Raw genomic sequence first — 23,053 nt, forward strand, 5'->3', positions numbered from 1 at the left:
TTTTAATGCATGTTTTACCACATATCTGACAGGTATTGTTGACTTCTTGATATAGTGTATCTTCTTTATTAATTACCATCTTTTCATTAAGCTTGAAATTATTCCTTGTTTCTATTTTTAATAGATCACTAGCAAATCTTTTGATGGCGTCCAAACCAAAGTAGTATTTGAAATTACCTTGCCAGATGTAACCCACACTTATTCGTATGTGTTCAGCTATTACATTTTTACATTTGTTAGTTGAGACATCAATGACGCAACTTTCTATATCGGCGGTTATAATATTTTCTATATTCTGACGTTTATGTTCATTTATAGAAGTAATACGTTTTTCTTAGGACAAACAATCTCTGGTTTGAAAGAGTGGCTACATTCGTGTTTGTCATATTTAATTTGAGAACGAAAACAACATGTATATCTATCACAGTAGTAGAATTTGTGTTTAATCTTATTCGGTATTTCTATCAGGTTTTCTATGTTTTTAATTAGAGCGCAGTGGTTCCCTCAAACTAATATTCTGCATCTTTTCTATCTTTATCAAAATCATCCAGCGGTTTTAAACAATTCTACTTTGCCCGACCATGAGGTGTGCATAACCAAATTTTAATTTTGTACAATTTCTGTATTCATATTATATAATCAAAATAAACTTCATGTTGTTGTCTTGGTTCAATTAGACTATTTACGTATTTACCCTCACATGTTGCATGGTCCGTAGCGGGATATAGCAAAGCAGTAATAATTAGTTGTAAGCGGTAGTATTTGTGATTGCCTATATTTAATATTGATTTAGAATTTTTAAGATTGGTGGTAAATCTATATAACTGCCAATAGATGCATTAAATGGTTCAACATTTATCTGAATACTTCTTAACCCCTGAACATCAAAGTCAAAGCCATAACCCTCGTATATTTCCTTAAGTTTCCCCATAAGTTTAGCTATTTCCCCGTAAGTTTAGCCATTGTATGAAGTCTCCATTTTCATATATTGCGTTTTTAATAATATAGTCAGTGTTGAAAAATATTTCAGTTCTCATCTTTGGTTCTCTTCTTTTACTCAAACTCAAATGTGATCTTATATTTAAAACTCTTAACTTTAGAATACTGGTAACAGGTTTTAACTTCGTCTAAAAAGTTTTAATATTTTCATCTATATCTTCAATTTTGTCTCCGGCTTTATCACACATATACAATTCTTTCAATTTCTGGCTATAGATTATATCAAAGTATTCTGTGTTTTTTAGATACGTACGATTATGACTATACGAGTGAGTAGTTAGGGCTATTTTACTTCTAAATTCTGCATGACTGTCTTTACATTCATACTTAATTCCAGAGTAGATACTATCATCGAATTTAGTTTTAGGTTTGGTGTTGGGTTTTAATAATATATTTAGTGTTATTTTTAGGTCTGAGGAAGTAATATTATTCTTCTGAGTCATACACCCTTCCATATTTTCATATTCCAGTTTCTTTCTGGCACTGTTTAGGTGTTCATCACTTAAATTGTGTTTGATAAATTGTTTCCTTGTTTCAAAGGCCAAATCACAAATGGAACATAAGTTTACGCTTTCTACTTTAGACATCTTTATTTTTTATGGACAAAAATTCATTTTTGAAATTATTCAAATTAAAAAATGTCTAAATCAGTAAAATATGTTAGTTGTAAAGATAAATATTGGAGAAGGTGTTGTGATAAATGTTTATATAGTTTAATGGAGTGTTATATCTGTAAAGGTTCCTTTAAGAATAGACATTATATTAATCATATGAATATACATTATAATGATCCTAATCTATATATAACTTGTATTATGTGTAATGTAAATCAACATGTCAGCGGATTTAGATTTAAAAATTTAAAGTGTAGATCATTTGTTTATCTGCATAGATATAGATATAAACATACCAGAGTTGGATTCAGGGAATATGTCAAATAATTGAACATAGAAGTATAGAGTTAAGCTGCTCTTTTTGTTCAAGTTATCCACGAAGTGGCTTCATCAATTTTCGCAAGTTTGTTTTACGTGCTTGTTACACTGAAAAAAAACACTAATCATCGTGTTTCCACCGATCTCAGTGTTTTTGACAGTATACCCATCACAGTGTGTCCCATATACAGTCTCACAGTAGGGGTCATCCTTTTTAAGAACTGTGAATTTGCTTTTTATCTCAATTAGTTTTTTAGTAATTCATCAAATCGGGGGAAGTCCACTGGAGTCAGTGAGGAAGGAACTCCAAAACTTCCGTTTGCTGAAGCAACTTAACTAGACTCGAAGATTTAACCACTACGCCAAGTAAGTTTCAGTTTTAGATTGATTAAATATTGATTAGAGAACATATGAAAATTTTTATTATTTAATGTTTTTTTCAATTGTTTTTGTTCAAGTTTTTTCGCAAATTGGTTTTCGTGCTTTTTGCACGGTCCCTCTAGTTACACTAGTATCTGGGATATGTGCACCGAAGTCGGTGGGGATGGAACCTGAACTATCCGTCTGATAATGCATAACTAACAGCTTAACTCTGTACTAGTGGATTGCACTAAGTGGGATCGGAAATGATAGATTTTGGGGGAATATAAAGGGAGATACTGTGGATAAAACAAAGGGAAATAAAGTAAAGTGTATATGGCTGCCTGAAGTAGTTGATAAAACGAAGGTTACAGTCGACAGATCGATTTGTCCCATTTCCCCGAATTCGTGAGGGGGAATGGGCGAAATCGGGCTCGTGGCTGGAACCCCAGTTTTATCCACTACTTTTGGAGACTCATTCTCTAATAAACTTCCATGAAGTGGAACTCCTCACCAGACGCAATAAAAACTATAAGCAGTCTATAATTTCCCAGTTTTTTTATGTACCCCAAGTTACAGAGTGTGTCATTACATGGTAAATCACTGTAAAAAATTATGGAACGTACGACTGGGGTGCAAATAGTACGCACCCACTAAGCTGGGGGCACAAACGGAAGACATCCGAAAAACGTTTTCCAGAATTTTTTATAGTCAAAAGGTTGTTCTCCAACTTTTTGTGGTCTCGCTTGTAAAGACTTCTGCTTCATTTTTGTATCATCGCTGAATCTATGCAGTGGGTTTGCAAGTGTTTTGCTCTCTCTATTGAGTCACTGTAGCACTTGCGAGTCACTGTCCGGTATCAGAGGATACACCGACATCAGGCATCATGAACTTCACGATGACCTTGCTAATTTGCTGAGTGATGTTTGTCATGATGTCGAGGTCGAACCTGATCTTCAGTCGTTGAGAGGGGAAATATTTGCTCTTAAATCAACGGCAATTGGTAATTGTTGTTGTTGTGGGGGATTTTCAGGTGAGGGCATTTCTCCCTGTTGTCGGATTCGAATCTTGACCACTGACCTCGGCACAAGTGGCTATCACCTGCCTGCTTCCAAGAAGACACGTTTCGCTCTGAGAAGTTGTTTTGACAATTTTTTGTAAGCTTTATGATCCGGGTTTTATACAGACTTTGGGAATCCAGTTTCAATAAAACACATTTTGAAGTAAAAAACTTTCAACCCTCTAGCAAATTTGAACTAAGAGTAATTGTTGTTTAGAAAGCAATTTTTTGTCCTCTTATGTTTGCCTGCTCTGGCGGAGCTGGCCCGTCAGCCTCGAAAGGGCTGAAACAAGTGGCTTCAGATGCCAAATCAGAGTTCTATCCTCTGCATTCAAGGCTCAAGGACAGTTGGGCGACGAGAAATAGTTGATTCTTCAATGGGAGCTGTTGTTGAATAAGGGAGGCTGGTAGTTTGACTCTTCTACCTTCGTCATTACTTGTTTGTGTTCTAGTGCTGTCTGTCACTTCTTTACATTTTTCTCAGCTGAAGTTTATAATATTTTAGCTTTATTGAACAATACATTGATTTGAATAATACGAAATGCTTTATGACCTCGTAGTAGACATCTCGAAGAATGCCATCAGAAACATAATGGATGATATTGATGCCACAAAATTCAGAGGACCTAACGGTATACCTCCGGTTTTTTTTACCTAAAGACGAGCAAGAATCTCTGCAACATCATGCATTCTGTCCTTCGGAAAAAAAAAGGCTGCGGAAAAAACCCGATAGCTGGAAAGTTGCTGCCATAACGCCTATTTTCAAAAAAGGAGACCGAAGAAAAATTGAAAACTACCGGCTCACTATTGAACATTGATAGCAAGATTCTGGAAAAATGCTTACAAATTGCCTTGTATAATCATTTTCAAAATTTCCTAACTAAGAGTCAACATGGTTTTGTAGGGAGAAGATCTGTGCAAACAAATATGCTGCTGTTTCTCAGAACAATATATAAAGCTCTTGATCACGACACTCAATCAGCAATTTTTGTTTTCTATACTGACTTCTCAAAAGCTTTTGACAAAGTACCACATTATGAGTTAATTCAAAAATTGATAGACATTGGAGTTGGAGGATGTTTGCTCGAAATTTTAATCGACTACTTGAGTGATCGACGACAATATATGCGTGTGGATAATACCAGTTCGAAGATACTCGATATAACAAGCGGGGTACCACATGGGTCACTCCTAGGCCCTATTTTGTTCTGTATTTTTATTAACGATCTTCCAGGTGTCCTGTTGTTTTCTGAGTCCTTTATATTCGCTGATGATCTTAAAATTCTGGCTGTACAAAGAAGCTACTAGGAAGTCCAAGATGATCTACATGGGATTGAGACTGGTAGTTTGACTCTTCTACCTTCGTCATTACTTGTTTGTGTTCTAGTCCTGTCTGTCACTTCTTTACATTTTTCTCAGCTGAAGTTTATAATATTTTAGCTTTATTGAACAATACATTGATTTGAATAATACGAAATGCTTTATGACCTCGTAGTAGACATCTCGAAGAATGCCATCAGAAACATAATGGATGATATTGATGCCAAAAAATTCAGAGGACCTAACGGTATACCTCCGGTTCTTTTACGTAAAGACGAGCAAGAATCTCTGCAACATCATGCATTCTGTCCTTCGGAAAAAGAAAAGGCTGCGGAAAATACCCGATAGCTGGAAAGTTGCTGCCATAACGCCTACTTTCAAAAAAGGAGACCGAAAAAAAATTGAAAACTACCGGCTCACTATTGAACATTGATAGCAAGATTCTGGAAAAATGCTTACACATTGCCTTGTATAATCATTTTCAAAATTTCCTAACTAAGAGTCAACATGGTTTTGTAAGGAGAAGATCTGTGCAAACAAATATGCTGCTGTTTCTCAGAATAATATATAAAGCTCTTGATCACGACACTCAATCAGCAATTTTTGTTTTCTATACTGACTTCTCAAAAGCTTTTGACAAAGTACCACATTATGAGTTAATTCAAAAATTGATAGACATTGGAGTTGGAGGATGTTTGCTCGAAATTTTAATCGACTACTTGAGTGATCGACGACAATATATGCGTGTGGACAATACCAGTTCGAAGATACTCGATATAACAAGCGGGGTACAACATGGGTCACTCCTAGGCCCTATACTGTTTTGTATATTTATTAACGATCTTCCAGGTGTCCTGTTGTTTTCTGAGTCCTTTATCTTCGCTGATGATCTTAAAATTCTGGCTGTACAAAGAGGCTACTAGGAAGTCCAAGGTGATCTACATGGGATTGAGACTGGTAGTTTGACTCTTCTACCTTCGTCATTACTTGTTTGTGTTCTAGTCCTGTCTGTCACTTCTTTACATTTTTCTCAGCTGAAGTTTATAACATTTTAGCTTTATTGAACAATACATTGATTTGAATAATACGAAATGCTTTATGACGACGTAGTTGACATCTCGAAGAATACCATCAGAAATATAATAGATGATTTTGATGCCACAAAATTCAGAGGACCGAACGGTATACCTCCGGTTTTTTTACGTAAAGACGAGCAAGAATCTCTGCAACATCATGCATTCTGTCCTTCGGAACATAAAAAGGCTGCGGAAAATACCCGATAGCTGGAAAATTACTGCCATAACGCCTATTTTCAAAAAAGGAGACCGAAGAAAAGTTGAAAACTACCGGCCTGTCTCACTATTGAACATTGATAGCAAGTTTCTGGAAAAATGTATACACATTGCCTTGTATAATCTTTTTCAAAATTTCCTAACTAAGAGTCAACATGGTTTTGTAAGGAGAAGATCTGTGCAAACAAATATGCTGCTGTTTCTCAGAACAATATATAAAGCTCTTTATCACGACCCTCAATCAGAGATTTTTGTTTTCTTTACTGACTTCTCAAATGCTTTTGACAAAGTACCACATTATGAGTTAATTCAAAAATTGATTGACATTGGAGTTGGAGGATGTTTGCTCGAAATTCTAATCGACTACCTGAGTGATCGACGACAATATGTGCGTGTGGACAATACCAGTTCGAAGATACTCGATATAACAAGCGGGGTACCACATGGGTCACTCCTAGGCCCTATACTGTTCTGTATATTTATTAACGATCTTCCAGGTGTCCTGATGTTTTCTGAGTCCTTTATCTTCGCTGATGATCTTAAAATTTTGGCTGTACAAAGAGGCTACTAGGAAGTTCAAGATGATCTACATGGGATTGAGAACTGGATAATCCAAAATAAAATGGAGCTGGCAATAGACAAGTGTGGGTTTCTGAATTTCAGGGGTAGAGACCAACAGTACAAATTGATGGGAAAAGATTTGGCGAAATCCACGACTGTCAAAGATCTTGGTATTCACGTGGCGGCTGATGTATCGTGGAAACAACATATTGAAGAAAGAATGAAGAAAGCAAATAAAGTTCTGTACATGCTTAAGCGAAATGTTGCAACTAAAGTAAACACGTTTGTGAAATTGGGATTATATAAGTCCTTAATTCTACCGGTATTGCCATTACCAATGTTTATCCAACTTAACGATCTATTGCTGGTTTCAAAAGCTTTGAATTGAGAGAATAGCGGCATCGAGCTACCTGAAGTACATACGAAAGAAACAAGGAAAAACGAAATTTGCAAAATGACGAAAACTCGAACAGAGAAAGCGCGCAGCGAATTCACCTTTAAAACCTGTCGAATTGCAAACCGCCTAGAAAATTTAATAAACTTAAGGGAACCATCTGCACTGAAAAACCGAATATTACGCACAATGTGGAATTTTTTCGAGAACAAATTTTCTGAGCGAAATATTTGCACTTGGCAATTGTTCTGCGATTGTCAAAACTGTAGAAACTATTGGACATTATTTTAATTTGATGACTGGGACTTTAGACCCTTCAGCACAGCTGTAAATCCCCAACAGCAACAACAAAAGTGCTGGGAGGGTTCCCGACCAGCTAATATTCACCTAGTGTCTGGGAGGGTCATTTCTTAATTTAGTTTTTTTTTACTTTTAAAAAGATTTTCAGCATCCCCAAATTAAGGTACGTGAAATCTGTTCAGCTAGATCATTCCATTATTTGGAGCTTTTATTTGCATTTGCAAATTTAAAGGCCCTAGGATCAAGATTGAGCTAAGCAGATTTCACGTGGGCTTCAACTTACTGAATATGTAAGCTGTTTTGCGGAATTGGGATATACCAAACTTTTGATGATAACGCGTCCATTGATAAAAATCAGAAGAATCAGCCAAAGTTTCAATTGAAAAACTGTAAGTTTATTATGTAAAATTGCTTTTTTTACGTTGTCTTTGGCCAACGACTGTACGGCGTTAAGTTTTGTGTTATGAATTTGCTCCTTGCCTTCCAGATATTTGAGCACTGTAACTTTATTTTATTTTAAGGTTTACAATGCAGATAAAAGAGGAGCCACGTTCACCCAGCGTAGATAAGTACAGATCGAAAGATCAACGATCGCACGTTCGCGTGAAGGAGGAGCCCGATGCGCCGAGGAAACGAAAGAAGCGCCATCAGTCACGTTCACCATCAAAAGGTGGAGAAAGTTCCAAGAAAAATAAGTATCAAAAACAGAGTCACACTATAAAGCGAGAACGAAAGTCCAATTCGCGCTCAAAATCTAGAAGTCCCAGTCGCAGAAATAAATCAAGAAACGGAAGAGTCGAGAGAGGAAGGTCACTTTCAGAAGGCGAAATTGAAGAGCCTGTGAGTCGCTGGGGTCCAGCCAGCAGTGTATCCAGAAACAATGAACCAGATGACCATCGAAACCACAGAGAAAATAATACAAATGATCAGCCAAAACCTCAAAAACCAAAAGAGCAACCTAACTTGAAATTATCAGGAGCCTTGGCCAAAGAAACAAACATGTACCGAGGTGTCTTGATTAACTACAGTGAGCCAGCAGAGGCTAAAATACCCAAAAAGAGATGGAGATTTTACCCATTTAAGGTATTTTGTACACACTGATTTTTAATTTAGCGTATTAGTTTGGAAATGTCTGCAATAGGTGTTTTAATCGGGTTCTGCTGCTCAAAGTTGAACGCATGGGTTTTTCACATGTTTCACAAGATTTATATTGGCTGTTGTTCATGATTGAGTGATATTTATTAATTGCTCTTGAACGAAGTTCATAGCAATTATTGTAAACGTCTGTCTTTTTTTATGCAAAATTTTTGCTTGACAATTTTGATTTTTCGAGTGACTTTTACGCCCTTGATTTTTTGTGTTTTGCGTGATCTAAAATCCTCAATGACAATTTCAAGCAGCTGAACTCAATTGGCGGCAATTTAATACTAAAAGTCAAATGAAAAGTGCGCCGAAACTGGTGCCATCTTCTACTTTAAATCTTAATAGTGGTATACGTTAACCTATAATGTGGTTATTTGAAGCCTACTATTGAACTTCTTAGCCCCGTTTAGGCCCCCCTCCCTCCTCCCCCACCCCCCCCCCCCGACTGAAGCAGGCTGCAATTGATTAGAGCTCCCACTAGTCGTTCGAGAGCAATTCTTCCGACGTTTAGTCGGTTATGTTTGATAGTTACTCTTCCGTAAATCCAATAATCGGGAGCTGAGGTTTCTGCTTTCTCGAATGGAGGGCGCTAAAACGCTCTTCCGACATAGTAAGATCGCAGCAGCAGAATAGGGTATATACTTATTCAGCGAAAAGTAATCCCCCGCATCCACACTCGATAAACTGGCTGTGGAGATAGGCTCACTAAGGCTACTTGTCTTTTCACATATTCCTTTAGCAGATCCTATTGGTTTTCAAATGAGATCCAATTGAATGTATATCTTTTCAGTTTTATTTTAATCGAAATAATTTAGAGCGACTGAATTTATAATATATCGGATCTTAAGCCATAGAATGCTGCCGCGAGGAAAACCAAATGAAGCTGAATGAAAACAAATGCTATGTTTTGCCACTAAAACAACAATAGAATAGCGGGCGTCATTTTAAATAAAATTCAAAATTCCTCGAGATCAAAAATGAGCCGAAAGATCGGGGCGTGATAATGTCTACCAAACTCTCCTGGAAAGCAAATAGCCAAAAGCGTTGTCAAAAAGCTTCAAGGGCGGTCTACTTTCTTAAACGTAACGTTTCTGTTTTAGCGAACCTTAGAACAAAACTAAATGATTATGTGGTTTATGTCATACCAGTTATAAGCTATGCATCAATGGTTTGGTTTGTAAATAGGACTGAATGCAAAGAAATAGAATGTATCCAAAAGAAAGCCGTTGCATGGATTTTAAGTAGTTGGGAAGTGAATTACAAAAATTACGACATCGAATTGCCAAATAAATTAAATGAAAATGCAATTAATACACGACAAAATGAGCTCATAGCAATCGATATTTCTCACACTAAAAAGACCGATGAGATGAGAATTTTTGGGTGAGATCCAGCAAACTACTAAATATTATCAGTAAATGCACAAATATTGAACTAAAGGACATTGATAACAGTTCATAACAAAAGCTTACTGGAAATACTTCGAAAATTGCTACTCAGAGGTCAACTCCTATTCCTGTACCCTGCTCTGCAACTGTGGCAACTGCAACACAGTTCAAAGTGATCCACTCTACCCCTCAATGATGGGTGCAAACCCTTGTGAATAACGCAGAAGCCTAAACTCTCTCTCTCTCTCAATATTCAGTTAATTGCTAACGGTTTTAATGGCTTTGGATTTTTGTAAATTGTCTGAAAATTCATTTATCTGGTCTCGAATGAGATGCATTTATTGAACGTGTCTGCAATGATTTTTTCGCTTGATCGTGTTGCGCTTTTCTTTTAGAATACTCTTTGACTTCTCAAGTGACTTTTTCACGCATTGTTTTTGATTTTAAGTGATTTCAATGGCTCTCACTCCGAAATAAAGTATGTTCAAACAAAGCCCCCCCCCCCGCTTAGTTAGGCACCCCCTTTTATAAATGTGTAAACATATTGTTCAAGCTAAGTAATCTTATACGTGAACATATACGAGCAGTATGCATTTTCTAAAAGCTAGCACAGCTATGGTTTGAAAGTATTACGTATTCAACCAAAACTTGTTGCATATAACGTAAGCATCAATAAAAATTTCTGTATTAGATCATTTTTAGTGTTATCGGCTACAATAAGGGCTTGATTTTTTAAAACATCTTAAGGAAACTATTCTAAAAGTGCCTTCAATCTACCTAGACACTCTTGTTTCAATGAAATGCAAATATCGCTCTCACAATTCGCGAAAACTTAGATTTTTTGGGGGGGGGGGGGTTGCAAATTTAACGGCTATATAAGGCTGGGGGAGTGCTAGCAGAAAAGATCCGCCGATTGTTAGATACTCGATGACAAGGCCCTGATAGCCGAGTGGCTAATGAGACTCAGGTCGGGGTTCGAATCCTACCATCGTCTGATTGTTTTGCTCCCGTAATGAGAAATTTATGTATGCTACAGCCCCTGAATTAAATTGCGCTGCAAGTCATTCGAGAGCATTTTTTTTGATTTTTGTCGGTTTATGTTTAAAAATCTAAACTGTAGTTTTTAGTCACAATTGGTTTTTACGAATGCAGTTATTAGATTTCAAAAAATTCAATGATTTCTTTCGTCGACTTATAATCTTGTCTCACTAAGGACAGGTGCCATCCGTTTCCTAGTTAGGGAGAAATGAATTTGTGTTGTTTGATTTTGCTGGCATTTTAACATTGTTACAAAGTTTTTTAAAGTTATATATTGAGGTTTTGCTGTAATTATTATTTGTTTTTGTTCATTGTGTTGTCTGTTTTTTCAAGTAGTCTTTTTAATAACTGGTGTCATGGGCGCTGCAATGTCGCATGGCAATATTTAATTCATTTTTTCTCAAACAACTGGTTTGTGAACATCTCCTCGTTTGATAGACAATTCAGTCTAAAATGTTTTATGAGGTGAGGTCGAAACAACTTGTGCAAAGGCACATTACCGAGGCTCCTTTTCATTTAGTTTCGCCTTTGCCTTTAATCGCCGCGTCGTTTTATTTACAGCTTTTTCTGTCTGATGTTTTTTAATCTGAAGAGGAGTATTAATCTATCTTGCCAGTAGTATAAAATGCCGACTAGGGTCTCAACGGGGGGGGGGGGGGGGGACACTATGTATCAAGAGTGGAATGCAAAAAGCGTCCCCCTAGGGGGGAAACTTTTGGGACATTTTTCCAACGCAATGTTTTTCTGTCAAATTACAACAGGATGGGACACTTCCTTTTCGAACACAATGCGAAAAGTGTCTTTCCTGTTTTTGACCAAAAATGGTAGTTTTTTGCACACATACACACACACATCTATGTATGTATGTAGGTAGGTATGTATGTATGTATGTATTGCAAGCATGCATGCAATACATACATACATACATACATACATACATACATACATACATACATACATACATACATACATACATACATACATACATACTTACATACATACATACTTACATACATACATACATACATACATACCTACCTACCTACCTACCTACATACATACATACCTACCTACCTACCTACCTACATACATACATACATACACACACACATCTATGTATGTATGTATGTATGTATGTATTGCAAGCATGCATGCAATACATACATACATACATACATACATACATACATACATACATACATACATATACATACATACATACATATATACAATACATACATACATACATACATACATACATACATACATACATACATACATACATACATAAATACAAACATACATACAAACGTACATACATACATACATACATATATACATGCATACCTACATACATACATACATACATACATACATACATGAATACGTACATACACAATGATAAAAAACCCAGAGTGGTACAAGAAAACAAGTTTTCACCTAAGTATGTACACAATTATGGTCATAATCACTTATGTCCATAAATGCATACATAAATTGGTGAAAACAACAGTAAACTAACTAACCTGATAGTAGATGTATAAAATCATAAATGATATATTAATTGGAGAGTCATCGGATCACGCCCAAACATGTTCAGGGTCACGCCACTTTCCAAAACAAATTGACCAATCGCAGAGCTGGATTTATTATTGGAGCTGACAACCAATCAAAATCGAATGATTTATAAACAAAATATCTAAACGCTCAAGTTCAGTAAACAGTAAATAATGAACACAATAGGAACAAAAGACATCAAGCTCATTCATGAAAAAGTTTTATCACTGAGAGGTAACATAAATTATACACACATATCTTATCGACAGTTATATTTCGTAGCTGCTTGTTCTTTATTAGATCCAGAATCTGACGGAGAAATAGCACTTAAATTTAGACCCTATGGTGGTTTCATTGGAATTGATAATTCAATACTAGATCCTTTATTGAAACGAAGCAAAGTGCTACGATTTCATGCTGCATTGCATGACGCTGCTGGTTTTATAAAAGATTGCAGAAACAAAGGCCCTGGATATGTTAATGCTTTCCGTTACTCACCAGTAAACAATTGTCTTTTTGGACACTTGACAGGAATATTATTCATTCTATCAGTGAAAATTTTTCATTCACATTTGTTTCGTGAATTGGAATGCTAGAAAATTTTGGCAGCAAAACCACAAATATAATCGTCCTCGATCTCGAAGGTTTCAAACTCAAGTCGCTTGAATTCATTATAAAAGAACTCAGTTTGTGTTCGAGTTACAACGATACAATGTTTTTCAAACTCCCACTTAAATTCGCTGATTTATCCGCACACGATAGACAAACTTTTATTTTGTTGACCAACAACCTACACGGCCTTGATTGGGACGAAGATGATATACCTTGCTGTGATTTGAAAACAATCTGTCTGAGTTTCAGTTTCCGATTCACCCGGAAAAACTTTTTTGCCAAAGGCATTGAAAAGTGTGAGCTCCTCAGTAAACTTTTACAAAGAACTGTTTATAATCTGGAGGATCTAAATTGTCCCCGAATCTCAGAGATAATATCAGAAGAACAAGTATCCTCCTGTTATCTTCATTCAAACTTTCGTTCAACAAACGATCAATTACTAAATCATTGCGCGGTACGTAAAGCAAGTATATTTTCACAGTGGACACAAAGTGATGCACAGGGAAGACACGGCAACTTTAACAACCTATCTGTCAGACAACTTGAAGATATTCACTTCCTTGACTCCACTTGACGATCAACCGATTGTAATATTCAACAGAGTTCACGATCCCTCTCCACCAATACAGAATAATTTTTCAAGTGATCAACAGAACCGAGCGAACTATCTCAACAATAAGTCAAACACAGCACAGCAACTTCGTTACAACTCGCTTTAGGAAAACTTGAAACTTCGTTACAACTCGCTTTATTGAAACGAAGCAAAGTGCTACGATTTCATGCTGCATTGCTTGACGCTGCTGGATTTATAAAAGATTGCAGAAACAAAGGGCCTGGATATGTTAATGCTTTCCGTTACTCACCAGTAAACAATTGTCTTTTTGGACACTTCACAGGAATATTATTCATTCTATCAGTGAAAATTTTTCATTCACATTTGTTTCGTGAATTGGAATGCTAGAAAATTTTGGCAGCAAAACCAGCAAATCTGGAGGATCTAAATTGTCCCCGAATCTCAGAGATAATATCAGAAGAACAAGTATCCTCCTATTATCTTCATTCAAACCTTCGTTCAACAAACGATCAATTACTAAATCATTGCGCGGAACGTAAAGCAAGTATATTTTCACAGTGGACACAAAGTGATGCACAGAGAAGACACGGCAACTTTAACAACCTATCTGTCAGACAACTTGAAGATATTCACTTCCTTGACTCCACTTGACGATCAACCGATTGTAATATTCAACAGAGTTCACGATCCCTCTCCACCAATACAGAATAATTTTTCAAGTGATCAACAGAACCGAGCGAACTATCTCAACAATAAGTCAAACACAGCACAGCAACTTCGTTACAACTCGCTTTAGGAAAACTTGAAACTTCGTTACAACTCGCTTTATTGAAACGAAGCAAAGTGCTACGATTTCATGCTGCATTGCTTGACGCTGCTGGATTTATAAAAGATTGCAGAAACAAAGGGCCTGGATATGTTAATGCTTTCCGTTACTCACCAGTAAACAATTGTCTTTTTGGACACTTGACAGGAATATTATTCATTCTATCAGTGGAAATTTTTCATTCACATTTGTTTCGTGAATTGGAATGCTAGAAAATTTTGGCAGCAAAACCAGCAAATCTGGAGGATCTAAATTGTCCCTGAATCTCAGAGATAATATCAGAAGAACAAGTATCCTCCTGTTATCTTCATTCAAACTTTCGTTCAACAAACGATCAATTACTAAATCATTGCGCGGAACGTAAAGCAAGTATATTTTCACAGTGGACACAAAGTGATGCACAGAGAAGACATGGCAACTTTAACAACCTATCTGTCAGACAACTTGAAGATATTCACTTCCTTGACTCCACTTGACGATCAACCGATTGTAATATTCAACAGAGTTCACGATCCCTCTCCACCAATACAGAATAATTTTTCAAGTGATCAACAGAACCGAGCGAACTATCTCAACAATAAGTCAAACACAGCACAGCAACTTCGTTACAACTCGCTTTAGGAAAACTTGAAACTTCGTTACAACTCGCTTTATTGAAACGAAGCAAAGTGCTACGATTTCATGCTGCATTGCTTGACGCTGCTGGATTTATAAAAGATTGCAGAAACAAAGGGCCTGGATATGTTAATGCTTTCCGTTACTCACCAGTAAACAATTGTCTTTTTGGACACTTGAAAGGAATATTATTCATTCTATCAGTGAAAATTTTTCATTCACATTTGTTTCGTGAATTGGAATGCTAGAAAATTTTGGCAGCAAAACCAGCAAATCTGGAGGATCTAAATTGTCCCCGAATCTAAGAGATAATATCAGAAGAACAAGTATCCTCCTGTTATCTTCATTCAAACTTTCGTTCAACAAACGATCAATTACTAAATCATTGCGCGGAACGTAAAGCAAGTATATTTTCACAGTGGACACAAAGTGATGCACAGAGAAGACACGGCAACTTTAAAAACCTATCTGTCAGACAACTTGAAGATATTCACTTCCTTGACTCCACTTGACGATCAACCGATTGTAATATTCAACAGAGTTCACGATTCCTCTCCACCAATACAGAATAATTTTTCAAGTGATCAACAGAACCGAGCGAACTATCTCAACAATAAGTCAAACACAGCACAGCAACTTCGTTACAACTCGCTTTATAGCGCAGCAAAACGTTATTTTGCAACCATTACTCTTTCTCCCGACGAGGTAGACAGCTTTAGGGCTTTCCTGCCCGTGATAGATAATTTCTATCACTTCCAACTGTACGTAAAAAATAAACAGAGCTCGAGAAGATCGGAATCAGTTCATTTATGGCTATGAACAAAACAAACCAGAAGCCTATGCAGTCCCTCAAAGAGCAGCGAATCCCACGTTGGAAGCAATGGGCGGACAAAAAAGTTCCTCGATTTAGATTGAAAAAAACACCACCAGAACGTGAGCTATCACTTTATGAGATGCCGAATGAGTTGCGAATGAGATGCCGAATGTCTTGGAGCACCCCGAAGTTGAAAAAGTCTTCAATCAACCATCTTTCGAGGAAAATGACTCATCAACTGTTTGTTATAAACTAGAGATAAAAAGTCATATTAAAGGTATCAATTTGTTTGAGTTCTGGTACATGAAACAGTTGCCCAGTGAATAATTCAAAAATTTAACATTTTATATCATTCTTGTTTCAATTCACTTTTCAATTAATTATTTTTCTCCAATAAATCAAAGAGACGAGGCTGACGCTTTTATCAGTAATTTACTCTTTGATATGAACAACGAGAGGCCCCCATGGCGTTGTTGTTCAAATTCAACAGTGCCAAGGTCCGAAGTAATATTTTTTGTTCAAGTGAGTATCATTGTCTTAATGATAATTCTTTGCTTCTCTATGCTCTTTCTATTATCAGAAAGCTGTGAAGAGAAATCAATTTGGATTGCTCTCTTATCGAGTTCAGTTGGTTACTTTTTACCTAATCACAAACTATGAACAAAGTTATTCTTACACATGACAGGGTATTCATGTCAATTGTAGGACCTAGTAGTTGTGGTAAAACAGAACTCTTGTTTCGAATGCTAAAAGGTTCGACCTTTTATCCAGGTTTTGAGAAAATGTACTATTTTTACAAAGAGTTTCAACCACTTTTCAAAGATATGCAACGAGTTATACCATGGATTGAGTTTCTAAAATACTCAGGCTTTGATATAACAAAAAACTTATTGCACTGTCTGCTTATCTATGATGATTTATGTGAAGAAATCTTCAACGACAAAGAATTTGTAAAAATAGCCACATCGGGACGTCATCGAAAACTACATGTTATATACGTCAAGCATAATTTGTTCCATCAAAGCAAATGGTCCAGAATCATTGATCTGAATACAACACACATAATATTATTCAAGTCGCTTCGTGACATTCAACAAATTGAATATCTTGGAAAACAGTTGAATTGTCTCCAACTGATAAAAGAAGCATACAAACTAGCAACTGCGGAGCCCTTTGGACATTTGATGATTGATCTCGACCCAAAAACCAGCCAGGGTTTACGTTTTTGATCGCAACTAATTGGACCGGATCCTTCTATTTTTTACATTTCGTCCCCTGAAGCGGTCATTACAACAATTACAAATGAAAAAGGAACATTTGCTTATGCTCAAGCAATGGGCAAATAAGAGGAATGGGAACACAGCTCAAATAGAAATTTTACATCAGGGCGATTTCATTTTGTTTTTGAGTGACTGTGTGATAACGTACTCTCTGGAGTTGTACCAATCAATAAAGTTGAATTAAAAAAATTCGAGAAACCACTACGTAAACTTGCAGACAAGCGAATTGAAAAAAGTGAGAGAATCAAAATTTTTTGATCAGATTCTGGAATCCGTCTAATTAAACTCATTGCGTTACCTTGTATTGCTTTTCTGGAGCAAAATGCACACTGAAGAATTTGTGCTAATTCCTCGCCAAATGTATGCGATTGAACAACCTCAAATTGCTCAACTTCTCAACAATAAAAATGTCCGAGAGAAAGCAAAACAAATATCACTGTTGCAAAGAAGCAAGTCTCCACCAGCACCTTCTACCACGCAACAAGACATGCAACAGCAGACAGATAATATTTTGGAGAATATCAAAGATGAGTTGATTGAGACTAGAGATGACAAAATTGATACAAAAGTTTCAACTGAAATCAGGGCGCGAGTTTTGAGGGATATCAAACACCTTGACAAAAGAAAATTTGAAAAAGCGAGCATAATATTGGAAAAAAAAGAAGAGTCAGAATCTCTATCGCTGGATCAGACATCAAGACTAATGGTTAATAAGTCAAGCACGGGATTTCTTGTCGCAGATTATCTTTACGATCTACTACAAACAACCTCTACTTTAACAACCTATCTGTCAGACAACTTGAAGATATTCACTTCCTTGACTCCACTTGACGATCAACCGATTGTAATATTCAACAGAGTTCACGATTCCTCTCCACCAATACAGAATAATTTTTCAAGTGATCAACAGAACCGAGCGAACTATCTCAACAATAAGTCAAACACAGCACAGCAACTTCGTTACAACTCGCTTTATAGCGCAGCAAAACGTTATTTTGCAACCATTACTCTTTCTCCCGACGAGGTAGACAGCTTTAGGGCTTTCCTGCCCGTGATAGATAATTTCTATCACTTCCAACTGTACGTAAAAAATAAACAGAGCTCGAGAACATCGGAATCAGTTCATTTATGGCTATGAACAAAACAAACCAGAAGCCTATGCAGTCCCTCAAAGAGCAGCGAATCCCACGTTGGAAGCAATGGGCGGACAAAAAAGTTCCTCGATTTAGATTGAAAAAAACACCACCAGAACGTGAGCTATCACTTTATGAGATGCCGAATGAGTTGCGAATGAGATGCCGAATGTCTTGGAGCACCCCGAAGTTGAAAAAGTCTTCAATCAACCATCTTTCGAGGAAAATGACTCATCAACTGTTTGTTATAAACTAGAGATAAAAAGTCATATTAAAGGTTTCAATTTGTTTGAGTTCTGGTACATGAAACAGTTGCCCAGTGAATAATTCAAAAATTTAACATTTTATATCATTCTTGTTTCAATTCACTTTTCAATTAATTATTTTTCTCCAATAAATCAAAGAGACGAGGCTGACGCTTTTATCAGTAATTTACTCTTTGATATGAACAACGAGAGGCCCCCATGGCGTTGTTGTTCAAATTCAACAGTGCCAAGGTCCGAAGTAATATTTTTTGTTCAAGTGAGTATCATTGTCTTAATGATCATTCTTTGCTTCTCTATGCTCTTTCTATTATCAGAAAGCTGTGAAGAGAAATCAATTTGGATTGCTCTCTTATCGAGTTCAGTTGGTTACTTTTTACCTAATCACAAACTATGAACAAAGTTATTCTTACACATGACAGGGTATTCATGTCAATTGTAGGACCTAGTAGTTGTGGTAAAACAGAACTCTTGTTTCGAATGCTAAAAGGTTCGACCTTTTATCCAGGTTTTGAGAAAATGTACTATTTTTACAAAGAGTTTCAACCACTTTTCAAAGATATGCAACGAGTTATACCATGGATTGAGTTTCTAAAATACTCAGGCTTTGATATAACAAAAAACTTATTGCACTGTCTGCTTATCTATGACGATTTATGTGAAGAAATCTTCAACGACAAAGAATTTGTAAAAATAGCCACATCGGGACGTCATCGAAAACTACATGTTATGTACGTCAAGCATAATTTGTTCCATCAAAGCAAATGGTCCAGAATCATTGATCTGAATACAAAACACATAATATTATTCAAGTCGCTTCGTGACATTCAACAAATTGAATATCTTGGAAAACAGTTGAATTGTCTCCAACTGATAAAAGAAGCATACAAACTAGCAACTGCGGAGCCCTTTGGACATTTGATGATTGATCTCGACCCAAAAACCAGCCAGGGTTTACGTTTTTGATCGCAACTAATTGGACCGGATCCTTCTATTTTTTACATTTCGTCCCCTGAAGCGGTCATTACAACAATTACAAATGAAAAAGGAACATTTGCTTATGCTCAAGCAATGGGCAAATAAGAGGAATGGGAACACAGCTCAAATAGAAATTTTACATCAGGGCGATTTCATTTGGTTTTTGAGTGACTGTGTGATAACGTACTCTCTGGAGTTGTACCAATCAATAAAGTTGAATTAAAAAAATTCGAGAAACCACTACGTAAACTTGCAGACAAGCGAGTTGAAAAAAGTGAGAGAATCAAAATTTTTTGATCAGATTCTGGAATCCGTCTAATTAAACTCATTGCGTTACCTTGTATTGCTTTTCTGGAGCAAAATGCACACTGAAGAATTTGTGCTAATTCCTCGCCAAATGTATGCGAATGAACAACCTCAAATTGCTCAACTTCTCAACAATAAAAATGTCCGAGAGAAAGCAAAACAAATATCACTGTTGCAAAGAAGCAAGTCTCCACCAGCACCTTCTACCACGCAACAAGACATGCAACAGCAGACAGATAATATTTTGGAGAATATCAAAGATGAGTTGAATGAGACTAGAGATGACAAAATTGATACAAAAGTTTCAACTGAAATCAGGGCGCGAGTTTTGAGGGATATCAAACACCTTGACAAAAGAAAATTTGAAAAAGCGAGCATAATATTGGAAAAAATAGAAGAGTCAGAATCTCTATCGCTGGATCAGACATCAAGACTAATGGTTAATAAGTCAAGCACGGGATTTCTTGTCGCAGATTATCTTTACGATCTACTACAAACAACCTCTAAGCTTTCACTTGAACATTACAAAGTCCTGAACTTTCTAGATATCAGTTCACAATTAACCTGTAATACATACGCAAAAAAATTTCTTGCATTATCACTAAACGAAAAGTTACAGTTGTTTGAGGATGAACCAGAAAACGAACAATCAGGAGTCTCGAGAACAGAAGAATCAAAAGCTTCTGGCGACGATGAAGGAAGCTTTGAAGATGCAAAAGACGAAATCCAACCGTCTAGCTCGTGGGAAAATTACTTCCTCTCACGTTAAAACAATTGAACAAATTATACAAAGGTAGTGCAGCTTTTGGTAGCATTGCTAATTTGACGAAAGCCAGCGGTTTACCAAGATCCAATGTTGTTCAATACCTTCAGTCGAAAGCCCCATACACAAAATACAAACAATTCAGAAAAACATTTTCGAGACTGAAAGCTGTTGCATACAGAATAAACGAAATCTGGTCTGTCGATGTGGCGTATATGGATAAAATTGCCAAACACAACAATGGAGTCGAATATTTACTGGTGGCTGTTGATGTATTATCGCGATACCTTATAGTGCAACCAATGAAGGCTTTATATGCAAAAGATGCTGTCGAAGCGTTCAAAAAATGATCAAGCAGAAAAAACCAGAAAGTGTTTGGACAAAGGATCTGAGTTAAAAGGTGAATTCAAAAAGTTTTGTGAAAAGAAGGAGGTTTTTTATATACAACCCAAAACGAAACCAAGTCGGCATTTGCTGAGAGGAATATTTGATCGCTCAAAAACATAATTCACAAATACCTGGAGGAAAATTGGACTTGGACTTATATTAAGGAATATCCCCAGTTTGTAAATAGTATAAACAGTCGTGTTAATCGTGTTACCCAACGAGCACCTAATAAAACTTTCAAAAAACATGAACCATTTCTAATATCACTAGCAATTAGCACAAAAAAGTACGAGCCAAAATACGAAGAAGGAGACCTGGTTCGGATTGCAAAGCCAGACGAAATATTTAGGAAGGGTTATAAACAAAATTATACAGACGAAGTCTTCACAGTATTCAAGGTTACCACCCTCAGTCCACCAACATACAACCGTATAGATGCAAACAACATTATAATTGCAGGTAAATTTTATGAACCAGAATTAGTCCAAGTGATTGTCCTTCGTGTCGAAGACTAAACATGAGTATTCATAGAGAATTTACTTTTGATATCGAATGCATCAATGGGAATTTTTATCAATAATACTATGGCCAAGTTTCGAAATCAACTCGCCCAACCATTAGTTAGATGGAGATTGGCAAGTTGCCCTTGCTTCAATATCATTTCCATCAAACATCAATGATGTAAACTCAGCCGAAATAGTTGCATATGTCAGTTTGGCGCTGAACTTGATGCTTCACATAATCGCACTGGACAACTTCGAAGAATTCGCAAAGGTATATACAACAGTTCAGAAGAGCTTCTGGATGAAATTTTTCGAATTGCTGAATTGAAACAGTTTGACTATGATTTTGTCACTGTAACGCAAAAATTAGTTTTGAAATTTGAACCTAACGAAGGTTTGTCATTTGAAGATGAAGAAGTCCCCAGTATTCTTGGTTTTAAAGGAATAAGAGATATTTCGAATCCTGGTTTTATTCATATTGGTTACAAGTCTGAAAATGCGGGCAACTCTTTGAACAGACATGTTGGAGATTTTCCAGTTGATATCACTTGCGGATCACAGTTAATTTTTGTATACCTTGATATAATTGAACATCAGAACGTTGGCGATGTGAGAGCTACGGTAATAAAAATCATTGTGTCTGAAAGACGTTTGAGAAACGGTAGCATAAACACAGTGACACCCATACACCACAAATCCTACACAAATTTGGATTACAAGCCAATATTATCAAACAATATTCAAAACATCCAGGTAGAGTTGAGAAACGAAACGGGAAAACTAATTCCTTTTACTGGCACCGGAAAAGTTATAGCCAGTTTAAAATTCAAAAAATTATTTGATATTGAGGCATACTACAGCAATCAAGCATCTCAAGCAATGCCGCATTTTTCCGGACACTTCAGACAAAGAGGCAGAGGTTTTGGAGCCCTTGCTGCAGGTATTGGGACAGTTGCTCTGCCATTAGCACGCAAATTTCTTTGGCCCGCAGCGAAACAGATTGGTCGTGATTTATTGGTTCAGGGAGCACCACAGTTAGCAGAAGTTTCAACCAAAAGAAAGTCAGGAAAACAAGCACTGAAAAGTATAGTAGCCAAAACAGCTCGCAAACAAATAGGTGGATCTCTTCAATCACGTATTGCATCAAGTCGTAAAATAATTCGACAGAAAAGACGACAATACACGAGACCTCGCTCAAACCAAAAACGAAGAGTTCAACCAGAAGAATCATTTCTCGAAAACCCCGTCCGAAAAGGAGTCGTCTGGATTTTTTCTCGCGAGTGAAAAATGCGAACTAATATTGTGATACCATCTGAAGCCACTCACAGTTCTTTAGACTTATTTGAAAAACCACCTTTGCTGGTAACATTTGATCAACCATTCGAGCAAAAAACAGGACCGCTTTATTCGCCTTCAGGATCATCCTTGAATTTGAAGTTGTTGGTGATCGCAACAATTTTATTGACTTGCAAATAATTTACCTGGAGATAAAGTGTCGAATACTTCAAACAGATGGAACGGATTTGCGCCACACACAGTGACCTTCCATATTGTGCTAATAATATCCTTCATTCGCTTTTCGCCGACTGTACTGTTTCTGCAAATGGTATCAAAATTTCAACAGCTAATGGACACTATGCACCCAAAAGTTTCAT

At 36.6% G+C, this 23,053-nt stretch overlaps 1 protein-coding gene across 2 annotated transcripts in view; it reads left to right on the forward strand.

Annotated features, from left to right (window-relative positions):
• Positions 1-7,709: 7,709 nt before the first annotated feature.
• Positions 7,710-23,053, forward strand: part of LOC142352052 (smad nuclear-interacting protein 1-like) — a 33,011-nt gene continuing 17,667 nt past the window's right edge. For both annotated transcript variants that reach the window (XM_075404403.1, XM_075404402.1), the window contains exon 1: positions 7,710-8,301. In XM_075404403.1, the coding sequence (XP_075260518.1) occupies positions 7,747-8,301 (555 nt within the window). In that variant the 5' untranslated portion in view covers positions 7,710-7,746. The remainder of the gene's footprint in view (positions 8,302-23,053) is intronic.

This window comes from Convolutriloba macropyga, chromosome 13 (genome assembly GCF_964194025.1).
Source record: "Convolutriloba macropyga chromosome 13, txConMacr16.3, whole genome shotgun sequence".
Taxonomy (NCBI): domain Eukaryota; kingdom Metazoa; phylum Xenacoelomorpha; order Acoela; family Convolutidae; genus Convolutriloba; species Convolutriloba macropyga.